The following is a 12,329-nucleotide window of genomic DNA, read 5'->3' on the forward strand; positions in this document are numbered from 1 at the left end:
TATTATTTAATCTACTTAATTATAAATTTTAAATTCAATTGCTAATGAATATTCTCGACACAATAAATCAATAAATGCAGGTTATAGATTTTTAGAAAATATTTAGTTCTTTGTGTGTGTGTGTGTGTGTGTGTGTAAGAGTGTGTGTGTGTATACAATGAGTAAAAGGTCCAAGAAAGTCAGAAGAAGGAATCAAACCCCATAAAGTATGACTCAGAACTTGTGAACCACCCCCACCCATAGGGATGGTAGGAATCAAACACTGAATGCTATGTGAGCAATATGTGCCCTTAATCACTGATGTGTCACCAGCACCAGTGGTGGGTATTTTTAAGTAAAATATGGGACATACCTTAAAACTGGTCTTCATTTTTCCTAAAGTAGAATTTATGTTTTCTAAATACATACCGATATCATAATAATTTTTTTAATTTTACATATTTATCCCACTTCCCTCTCCCTCCCTCCTTTTTTTCCCTCTCTCCCACCCTCTCAGGCCCCCAACCACTCTCCCAACCCATCCCTCCCCACTCCTCAGGGAGGATGCCTTCCAGAAGGAGTCAAGAAAATCTGTCAAGTCATTTGGAGTAGGGAATAGGAATTCTCTATGGGGGATGTGTTCCCAAAGTCGTTTTGTGCACCAGGGATACAACCTGTTTCCACTGCCCGAGGTCCCTTAGACAGCCCAGGCCTTCTAACTGAGATCATGTTCAGGGGGTCTGAGTCAGTCCCATGCTGGATTCCCAGTTATCAGTCTGGGACCCATTAGCTCCTCCTTGTTCAGGTCAGCTGTCTCTATGTGTTTTTGTAGCCTGGTCTTGTCCTCCCTCTCTGCATCTGAATTCCAGTTCTGCTCAGTGTTTAGTTGTGGGTGTTTGCTTCTGTTTCCATCAGCTACTAGATTAGGGCTCCATGATGGTGGATAAGTTAGTCATCGATCTCATTATTCGGGAAGGACTTTAAGGTATCCTCTCTTCTATTACTTAGATTGTTATTTGGAGTCATTCTTGTAGATTTCTGGACATTTTCCTAGTGATTTCTCTTAAAACCTATAATGGCTCCCTCTATTATGGTATCTCTTTTCTTGCTGTCATCTATTCTTTCCCTGACTCAGTCTTCCTGCTTTGTCATACCCATCTCTCCCGTTTACTTCTCATACTTGGTTTCTTAATACAATATTTATAGTGTAATAATTATTATTTTCATTAAAACAGAATACCATTCTTTTAAGTTTTCAGAATAGTAGAGCTCCATGTGGTGATTCATCAGTTGGATGTTTTATCATACATAGAATCATGTTTTTCTAATATCTCTCCACACAATCTTCTGGAAGTGTATTTGCTCATTCTCAGATCACAAATGCATTATCATAGTATTGGCAACTTGACACAAACCTAGATATAAGTATAAATACGTGTAGGGCATGGGGCATGGTATTGCAAAAATGAGCACACACAGACAAAACACACAGACAAACACACATACATGAGAGACAGACAGACAGAGAGAGAGAGAGACAGAGGGAGAGAGAAAGGAAGAGAGAGATAAATGATATCAAATTTATATTTATCTTCTGATATTGAAGGTCCTTCCTAACATGAGTATTCAGGTTTATTTGGCTCCTAATGCTTTGTCCAGACTGAGTGCTTCACTTGTCATTGCTAGAGATATTGTTGCCAGGAAACCATCCTGACAGCAGCAACTGGCTTGCCATTTCTCAATAAAGTCAATTTTTCCCTGTTGGCCTGTCCACTTAGTACTATGACCTCACTTCTCTCAGAAACAACATTCTTCCTAAACCAGGGCCTTTAGGTATGATTAAAAATCAAACACCAACAAGCTACACTCGTGTGTGTGTGTGTGTGTGTGTGTGTGTGTGTGTGTGTGTTCATGCACACACATATGTGTGCACTACATAAAATACTGATATTAAGACCTATAAATTTCCAGTTATTGTTGCTTCTGTTCAACTCATTCTCCTTTGAACTGAATTTATCCATTGGAAACACTGTAAATAGTATCTCTGATGCTGAACAAACACAAGTTTCACAACTTTAGTGAAGATTTCTGAGAGTACTCAGAGAATGATGCAGTGAGGTAACTGCTATACAAACATTAAAACCTGATTTTGGAATACAAGAACTTATATAAATTCCAGATTTGTTTTCATGCAACTGTGGCCTCAGCATCTGATGCTGTAAAGAGGTGGAATCCGGGACCTTCATTTCAATGTACTGTAGTTAGAATGCTAAGATTAATATTAAGGGAGAAATTCTGTCCTAAATAACTGTAAGAAGAAGTATTTGAGGAAACCATCTTAATGCCAACCTATGAACTCCAGATGCACCTTTACTGGTGAACAGATGCACACACACACACACACACACACACACACACATGCATATACACACCTTCACAGGTAAACATACACAACACATCAATACAATTGCACACACACACATGAACCTACAAAGTTGAATATGCACACAGAGACACACCTTCACAAAAGAATACACATGTACACATACTAACCCAATGCACACTAACACAATGCACACACACACACACACTCAAAGAAGTCAAAGTGATATTCCATGATTTACATAGCTATTAAATAGAATTAAAAAAAATAAGCACTTCATTATACAGAGTCTGTAATCTATACAACTGCATTTGGTACCCTGATATGGAAGCTTTATTCAACTTTTGACATTGATGAGGTCTAGAACAGCATGCTAGGATTTCCTGACATTATTTTAATTCCTATTATAATATTTATCCAATATTAATACTTTTCTCCACTGTATCTTCTGGTGAATTCTGCAGCCAAGTAAGGTTTTACTGTGGTCATTAAGTGTAATTTATGTATGATAAATGAAAATAACATATTCGAAATTCTTGTAGGCATTAGATATTCTGTTTGGGAAAGATCTAAGGAAGAAGAAATGAGAAGAATGTGGGATATGGGTAAAATGATAGGGTAAGGAAGAAGGGAGAGAAAAAGACAAGGGCATAAAGAGGTAAAAGATAGGTGGATGATGAAGATAGATGATAGATAGATAGACTGATATGAGATAAATATGAGATTTTAATGTCTAAATTCCATATCCAACACAATTTTCCTGCTATGAGAAAATTCTTTTGGGTGTAGTTTTAAGTATTGTCTAGGTACCACACTTTGTAAACTTGTTTCCCAGTATAAAAATTACTAAAAAATATATAAAGTCATGAAAAGGAATGTATAGTGCGTCTCAGCATTTTTTTTTTTTTTGTTTTTGCTCTGATATCAGATTATTATTCTCTGCAGAGAAAATTACAATGAATACATATTGACTTCAAATACTAAGTGTCTTTGTATATATTTCCACTCTTTCATTTCTTAGTCCTCTGCTTCTGTGTAAACTGTGCAAACAAATAGGCAATGAATTGAGTAGTGTCAAGAAGAGGAAAGATTCTGAGTGATGCTTAACAAAAAGAGAATAGATTTTTTAGAGTTACTTTAAATCAAAGTCTAAGGGGTCCATTTTGAAACACTTTGCAGCAATCAAGGGCATTGGTATCAATAAACCTAGTAATTTGGCTTCTTAAACACTGCTAGATGCTATATATTCCTGGTATAAAAGTAAGCTCTCTCCCTTTCATGCAGTCATTAAATCGGGTGTCTCTTTTCTTCATACCTAAGAGAATAAAAGGACAAGCTTATAGAAAGTTCTGAGTTCTGTAGTTTTAACAAGTGTTGCTCCTGGGATAGCAAGAACCTATTTCATGTCTATAAATTAAAGAATGTGCATAAAAATCTGACCACACTCTGTGACTAACACAACACTTTTAAGAAGTACAACTTTGCTTCATTGGAAGAACTTCAGAGTCTGGAAAAGACAATAGATCATTCAGAGAGGATTGCAGAGATAAACAAGGGGTGAAAGAGACTGTAACTCAATATCAAGCATCATCATGACAGGTCTGAAAAGGCAGTTCATATAAACATAATTCTGAAAATCAAATACAGTAAGTGTGACTGTTTCCTTTTTTATTTCATGTCTTTTTTGCTGACAGTATGAAAGAAGTAGGAGGAAGCCATAAGCAATGGAGAGGTCTCCTGTCATCCACCTGTAAGCCATGCCCTGTGGCCTATGCCAGCCCTGTTTGTGGTTCCGACGGGCATTCCTACTCTACGCAGGTGAGGGCAGCTCTACTTATTCACTACGAAATTAACAATGCCTGTTGATCCGTGTGTGGTTTGAATGTGACATAACTCTGAAAGCTCATGTACTTTTTCAATATTTATTTTTATTTAAATTAAAAAATCTTATTTTACATAGCAATCCCAGTTTGCTCTCCCTCCTGTCCTCCCATTGCCCTCAGGATCTCCCCCATTCCACCTCCCATCCTCTCCTCAGGGAAGATGAGGCCTCACATAGGGGATCATCAAATTCTGTCACATCATATGGGGCAGAGCCTAGGCCCTCCCCCATGTATCTAGGCATGGAGAGTATCCTTCCATAGGGAATGGGCTCCGAAAGCCCATTTGTGCAGTAGGAATAAACACTAGTTCCTCTGCCGAGGGTCCCAAACTGTTTGGTCTCATACAGGTTCCTCAGCTATCAGTCTGGAAGACGATAAGCTCTCACTTGCTAAGGTCAGCTTTTTCTGTGAGTTTCCCAGGCACCGTCTTGACCCCTTTGCTCATCACTCCTCATCTCTACAACTGGATTCAGGAGTTTGGCCCAGTGCTTAGCTGTGTTATTGTCCCTCTCCTTGGTATTGCTCAGGAAGTTTCTGGAATCTTTAGGAGGTAGAGCCACCTAGAAGGAATAAGCCACTCAGCATGCCATTAGAGATTTTGTAACTGACCCCTCTTCCTATCTGCCCTTCCTGAGAGCAGTCAATGAGGTAACCTACTGCTTCAGTTGTGATAATGAACATACCCCATGCCCCTATGGACTGTATCCCTTTATAACGTTCTGCTAGAGCCAACCCACCTTACACAAAAGTAACAAATACAATAAGTAATTGAAACTAATCAACTCTCTGTTCATGTGGTTCTTTTTGAAATTTCTTTATTTGCTTTAATAAAATAATTATGATCTAATTAGTTAGAAATATACTTTGAAGTGCATTTAGTTCTTCCATGTCAGAATGTTTCAACCATGAAATATAAATGTCTTAGTTTCAGCCTTTAAATCTGAAAAACAATGTTTCCTTCATTCCCTTCTGTGGCTAAAATCCCAAAATGGGGGGGGGGGCATTAAAAGTAATTAGTGTTGTAACAGTAAAGACAGTTTGTCTAGTTTGTCACTGCAATTACTTATATAAAATGTCTTAAACTTTATCTCCTACATCATCTCATTTAAGCTTCCCAGAACCCCTTGCAAGCACTGAAGTTAAGGAAATAACAGCAATGTGACCAATTTTACACAACTGATTATTATTACAGCCAGAATTGATTGCATTTCTGCTCAGGTTTTTCTGCTACATTATTCAGACTCCCTAGTCATTATATCATAAGATTATAAGATTCAGTGGTGTTTAAGAACTTAGCTTAAGTGAGAAATTGATGTGTGTTATTAGATTATGGAGTAAAACTCTACAACCTCAACATTAATTCCTCATAGATCATTCATGAATTTATTGTTTTAAAACAAAGTACTCAATAAAGTAGCCAGCACATCACAGAGTGTCTATATTATGCATGCGTCTAGTAACATACCGTTGAAGAATTAATTGTATACTTTTATTAAAATGTATATATGTATTAAAATGTATATACCAGTTTTTGTAATCACTGTGAAGTTAAATCTTTAATTCTTTACTTGCAGAACATATCTGTCTGAGCAATATTCCACTGAAGAATCCACTTGCATTTCATAATTATAAATCTTATTAAGAATATTAGAATAAGAAAAATAAACTGATTTAAGCAATGAAGTTATTAATTAGTCTGGTGGAGAAGCTGCCATGTATTTCTCTGCTGAAGTTTTAAAAGTAAAAGACATAAACTTCATTATAGGTTCCATGTATCTAGGGTCCTCTCAACATTACTTTGGTCTCACTGAATTTATTAATGTACTAAGCTTTAGTATTATGTATTAGGCCATGGATTAAATAAGAAAAATAAAAAAAAAACACTCTTTAAATTATATTTGATGGCAAATATAATTTATAGAACAGAACATGTTATGAAACATTGATTTACAAATACCAGTATTTTGGTTGATAATAGTGTCAATATAATTAAACTCAAAACAATCCTGGTTTTTTTCATTAGATTTTTTTTTCATGGAATGTATTTTGTGTATGTCCCTTACGGGCAGAAGCTGGCACCTGAACAAGATAAGAGAGATAGTTTCACATGGTATCCAATAAAAAACTTCAGGTGAACTGTACAATTAGGCTATACTTTAAGAATGTATAACTTGGTTGGACTGGAAAGATATCTTTGTGGTGAAGAGCACTTACACTTCTAGTGGACCAAGTTTAAAATTCTTCCCTCTACATGGCAGGCTACAACCATTTGTAACTCCCCTAAATCCAATGCAGGGTATCTGATCCACTTGTCTAATCTTCACAGCTCCTTGAATTGTCAGTTGTCAATAGACATGAATTCAGACAAGACACCATACACATAAAATAAGTTAAAAAGTTTAAAATACATAATGTTTGATAAAAGTGACCATATTGATTAATTATAAGGTTGGAGCTTTAGCAAAGTCATTAACAGCACATTGATATTGCAGTGCAAAACTAAAACCTGAATGGACAGATTACAACAATTCAAATGTAGTTTTATTGAAAAATGTTTGGAGCATATGTGATTTTCATAAAATATATCCTCATTACACAGCCTCCTTTTTGTTATTAAGAGAAGTAATTGACCTTTGTGGAAGCATAATTAATCTTTCCTTTCCTAATAAAAAAGCTACTGATTTCAGAATTCTTTCAAATCTAACAATGCCAAAAAAAAATGAAAATATGACTCCATTCAAATTAGACCAAGAGTCAATAATTCTTGAAATTAGCAAAAAAAAGTGTCTGCTTGTGTGCTTCAGGCAAAGCCAGATAGCCTGATGTGGTTTTTATTCTCAATCTTCAGTGTAAACTAGGAATTATTCTCCAATACAACATCTTTCTTAGACAATGAATGGTAAATCTATCAGTTTATATAAACTGTGTGTTACATTTGCTCTGAGAATAAATCAATAAACAATACTGATGATTTAGAATTGAGCATCACATCAAGAAAACAAAGCCTGTGAGGATAACATTGTATCAGTGTTTAAGCTTGTTCCATCATGTTTAGCAATATAACTCTTGACAGTTACATTAAACAATGGTAAATTCCCTAGGAATAGAGATTTCTTAAAAAAAAAAGTGTGTGTGTGTGTGTGTGTGTGTGTGTAAAGAGAAAGAAACTAGAAAACTTATCTATTTCATTCTGCAACTCCCAACTTCTGCTGCAGATATTGCTGAAGTTGGTGGGGATAAGACCCGTAAATAAAAATTTTGGACTCACCAAGTGCATTTCATATATAAATGTAGTTGAGAACATGATTAAATTTCTTCATGTAATATATTTGGATTATTAAAGTTATGTGTATGAACATATATGCGATAGGATTAACATTAAAAGGCATTACTTATATGTTGCCATGTGACAACTTTCAACTATAAATGTCACTATTAAAATTAAGCAACTTATTCTTTCATTTCTTTTTCCTTAACTGAGATATGTTACTCCTTTAAGCAGTTATCATTTATACTGTATATTTATTCTGAAACAGACAAAATTTTTGATACCTAACAATTATTAGTTTTAAGCAATGTGTTGGTATTTAATTTTATCTTCACCAATATTTTTTGTTTTAGCAGAAACTATTTTACATTGCTAACAAAAGTCAGAAAGGCATATGTGCTGTTTGTCTTTGAACTGTTTTCACTTGATCGCAGCTTGATTTTGGAATTAACTTTTCAAACCAGAAATCCAAACAAAAACAAACCAACCAACAAAATCCAAGCCACAGCAAAATTAAGCAAAGTGACATAAAATAAGGGAAGGATATTTGACACGAAGCATTTTGGTGGGAGGAGGGTGGATAGAACAGGGGCAAATAGTCAAATATAAATAAGGGTTATTGTTGTATTTGTTTTAAAAGAAATTGTAGAATATTTAAGAAGATAAGATTCCAAATTATGTTCTGTGATGAAAATGCTTTGTTTGGAGGAAATTTTAATGGTGAAAAAAAGTTCTCCTCAAGTTATATTGATTTTGTATATAACACACCCTAAGTTAGCCCCTCAGGTATACCAGGAATAACAATCACAATTATAAAACATTTATGAAAAAAAATACTTCTTGAATGTATTATTTAAAAGGGAGCAAAAAGGTGAAACACAATTTGAAAACATCTTAGAATAGAATATCATGTTATCCCCAGTGTTTTAGCATGACCTCATATACATTTATTAATTGAGATATTAGCTTATTAGGATAAATGAATGATTCATCTGGAATGACCTTGAGACATTTTGCCACTGATTTAAAAAAACCTTCTATTTTCACTAACAGTTAACAATAATTAGTGGAAATTCCGGGTGCTAAATGTAATAATGTTCTATTTCTCTCCCTGTTTTATACATGGATATTAAATGTACACTTTATAGACATAGATTAAATTCTCCAGGTCTTATGGTTTTATTCTTTTTATGATTATTCTTGCATCCTCATTCTGGTTAAGTCTTACAGTGGTGTGCTGCTTTTACATGTACTTGTTTGAGTCACATTTTAGTTGAAAGTATGTTTAATATTTACATAAATTTACTTATATGCTTTTTGTGCAAAAAGGAAAAAAATTAAATAACTAAGAATAGAGTAGAATAATATTAAATTAAATAAATATTAAATTAAATAGTAAATAATATTAAATTACTCAGCAGCCACCAGACACTAGAATGACATGATTGTCCATGTAATCTTTGTTACTGTATTAAAGAGAAACTAAAGCAGGTATGGTGTTTCTTAAATAATACATGGTATTATGCTATTTATTTATTTATTTATTTATTTATGTATTTATTGTGTTTTTCTTATTTTACATATCTACCACAGTTCCCTCTCCTTTCCTCTCTCTGTCCCTCCCACCCTCTCCTCTCTGCCTCCCTCCCATGCCTCCAACTAACCAACCATCCAATTCCCCCCATACTACAAAAGGAGCTCTATTCCAGAGGGAAAATCAAAACCTGTCAAGTCATTTGGAGTAGGACTAGGTCCTCTCTCCTGCCTCTAGGTTAAGGGACTATCCCACCATGGGAAATGTGCTTTCCCAAAGTCCTTTCATGCACTAGGAATACAACCTTGTTCCACTGTCATAGGTACCTTAGACAGTCCAGACCTTCTACCTGAGACCCATGTTCAGGGGATCTGAGTGGGTATAATGCTTGTTTCCCAGCTAACAGTCTGGGGGGCTCATTAGTCCCTCCTAGTTCAGGTCAGCAGTCTCTGTTAGTTTTTGTAGTCTGATTTTATCCTGCCTTTCTGCATCTGGATTCCAGTGTGGCTCAGTGCTTAGCTGTGTGTCAGCTTCTGTTTCCATCAGCTACTAGATGAGGGCTCCATGATGGTGGATAAGTTAGCCATCAACCTCATTATCAGGGAAGTGCATTGGTGGTAGCCTTTCTACTGTTGCTCAAATTGTTAGCTAGGGTCAGTCTTGTAGGTCTCTGAACATTTCTCTAGAGTCAGTTTGTCAGTTTTCTATTCAAACCTATAATAGCTCCCTCTTTAATGAATGGTCTCTCTCTCTAGTTCTCTCCCTCTCTTTCCTCTTGTCTACTCCTCAACTAAATCAATATTCATAGAACCAAGTGCTTTCCACACCTCCCCTTCTGTGTCTCCTAGCTTCCTCTCCACTCTCTGCACACCCCCACTCCCAATATGCTCAGGAGATCTACCTTTCCCCTTCTGTGAGGTACCTTGTATGAATCTCTTAGATTCTTCCTTGTATCCTAGTTTCTCTGATAGTGTAAATTATAGGCTGGTGAGTGAGTACATGCCATGTTATTCTTTTTGTGACTGGGTAACCTCATTCAGAGTAGTTTCTTCTATTTCCATTCTTTGACTTCGAATTTCAAGATTCCATTGGTTTTTTTTGTTTGTTTGTTTGTTTGTTTGTTTTCCCCCCGCAGAGTAGTAAATGTGTAAATGTGCCACATGTTCTTTATCAGTTCTTCAGTTGAGGGGCATCTAGATTGCTTCCAGGCCCTTACTATAACAAATAATGCTGCTATGAACATAGTTGAACAGATGTTTTTGTTGCACGGATGTGGATCATTTGGGTATATGCCTAAGAGGGGAATTGCCAGGTCCTGTGGTAGACTGATTCCCATTTTCCTGAGGAACTACCATACTGATCTCCAAAATGGTTGTACAAGTTTGCACTCCCACCAGCAGTAGAGGAGTGTTCCCCTTTCTCCACATTCTCTCCAGGATAAGTCATTGGTCTTCTTATTTTAACCATTCTGGCAGGAGTAAAATGGTATCACAGAGTTGTTTTAATTTGCATTTCCCTGATAGTTAAGAATGTTGAGCACTTTCTTAAGTGTCTTTCACCCTTTTATTTCCTTTATTAAGAATTATCTCTTCAGTTCTGTACCCCATTTTTTAATAGGGTTACTTGGTGTTTTGGTGACTAGTTTCTTGAGTTCTTCCTATATTTTGGGAATCAACCCTCTGTCAGATGTGGGTTGGTGAAGATCTTTTTCCAGTCTGTGGGATGCCCTTTGGTATTGTTAATTGTGTCCTTTGCCTTAAAGAAGCTTTTCAGTTTCAGGAGGTCCCATTTACTAATTGTCAATCTCAGTTTCTGTGCTAATGGAGTTATGTTCAGGAAGCGGTCTCCTATACCTATTTGTTCAAGGGTACCTGACACTTTCTCTACTAAGATGTTAAATGAGACTAGACTTGAGTTTTGTGCATGGCGATAGACATGGGTCTATTGGCAGTCTTCTGCACAACAGCATCCAGTTGTGCCAGCACCATTTGTTGAAGATGCTTTTCTCCTTCTGTTGTATACTTTTAGATATTTTGTAAAAAATCAGGTGTTTGTAGGTGTGTAGGTTAATGTCAGGATTTTCTATTTAATTCCATTGGTCTACCTGTTTGTTTTTGTGCTAATACCAAGCTGTTTTGAGGATTATAGCTCTATAGTAGATCGTGAAGTCCAGTATGGTGATGTCTCTGGTTGTTTTGGCTATCTTGGGTCTTTTGCTTTTCCATATAAAGTTAATGATTATCTTTTCAAGGTCAGTGAAGAATTGTGCTGGGATTTTGATGGGGATTGCACTGAATCTATAGATTGCTTTTGGTAAGATTTCCATTTTAATATGTTCATTTACCTATCCAAGATATGGGATATCTTTCCATTTTCTGATAACTTCTTTAATTTTTTTCTTTAAAGACATAAAGTTCTTGGTATACAGGTCTTTCACTTCTTCGGTAAGTGGTTATTGTAAAAGGTGGTATTTCTCTGATTTTTTTTCTCAGACCCTTAGTCATATGTATATAGTAAGACTACTGTTATTATTTAGTTTATCTTGTATGCTGCTAGTTTGGTGAAGGAGTTTATCAGCTGTTGGAGTTCCCTGGTAGAATTTTAGGATAGCATATGTAAATTATCATATCATTTGCAGACAGGGACAGTTTGACTTCTTCTTTCCAATTTGGATCCCCTTGATCTCCTTTTGTTGTCTTGTTGCTTTAGCTAGAAATTCAAGTACAATAAAGAAGAGATATGGAGAGAGAGGACAGCCTTGTCTTGTTCCTGATTTTAGAAGAATAGCCTTAAGCTTCTCTGCATTCAGTTATGATGTTGGCTGTTGGTTTACTATTTATTGCTTTTATTATGTTTAGGTAATTTTCTGTTATCCCTGAGCTATCAAAGACCTTTATCATGAAAGGGTGTTGAATATTGTCAAAGGATTTTTCAACATTCAGTGAGATGATCATGTGATTTTTCTTTTTCAGTTTGTTTATATGGTGGATCACATTGATAGATGTTTTTATGTTGAACCATCCCTGCAACCCATGGGTGAAGCCTACTATGTCATGGTGGATGATTTCTCTGATGTGTTCTTGGATTCTATTTGCCAGTATTTTATTGAGTATTTTTGCATCAATGTTCATGAGGAATGTTTGTCTATTGTTCCCTTTCTTAGTGGTGTCTTTGTGTGACTTGGGCACCAAGGTAATTGTGGCCACATTAAAAGAGTTTGGTAATGAAACTTCTGCTTGTATTGTGTAGAAAAATTTGAAAGTATTGGTACTGGCTCTTTGA

At 35.8% G+C, this 12,329-nt stretch overlaps 1 protein-coding gene across 1 annotated transcript in view; it reads left to right on the forward strand.

Moving 5' to 3' along the window:
• The window catches only part of Spock3 (SPARC (osteonectin), cwcv and kazal like domains proteoglycan 3), a 382,391-nt gene that overhangs the window by 266,325 nt on the left and 103,737 nt on the right, over nucleotides 1-12,329 (forward strand). Inside the window, exon 5 of the mRNA XM_051182485.1 lies at nucleotides 4,057-4,180. Within this exon, the coding sequence (XP_051038442.1) occupies nucleotides 4,057-4,180 (124 nt within the window). The remainder of the gene's footprint in view (nucleotides 1-4,056; nucleotides 4,181-12,329) is intronic.

This window comes from Phodopus roborovskii, unplaced genomic scaffold (assembly GCF_943737965.1).
Source record: "Phodopus roborovskii unplaced genomic scaffold, PHOROB, whole genome shotgun sequence".
Taxonomy (NCBI): domain Eukaryota; kingdom Metazoa; phylum Chordata; class Mammalia; order Rodentia; family Cricetidae; genus Phodopus; species Phodopus roborovskii.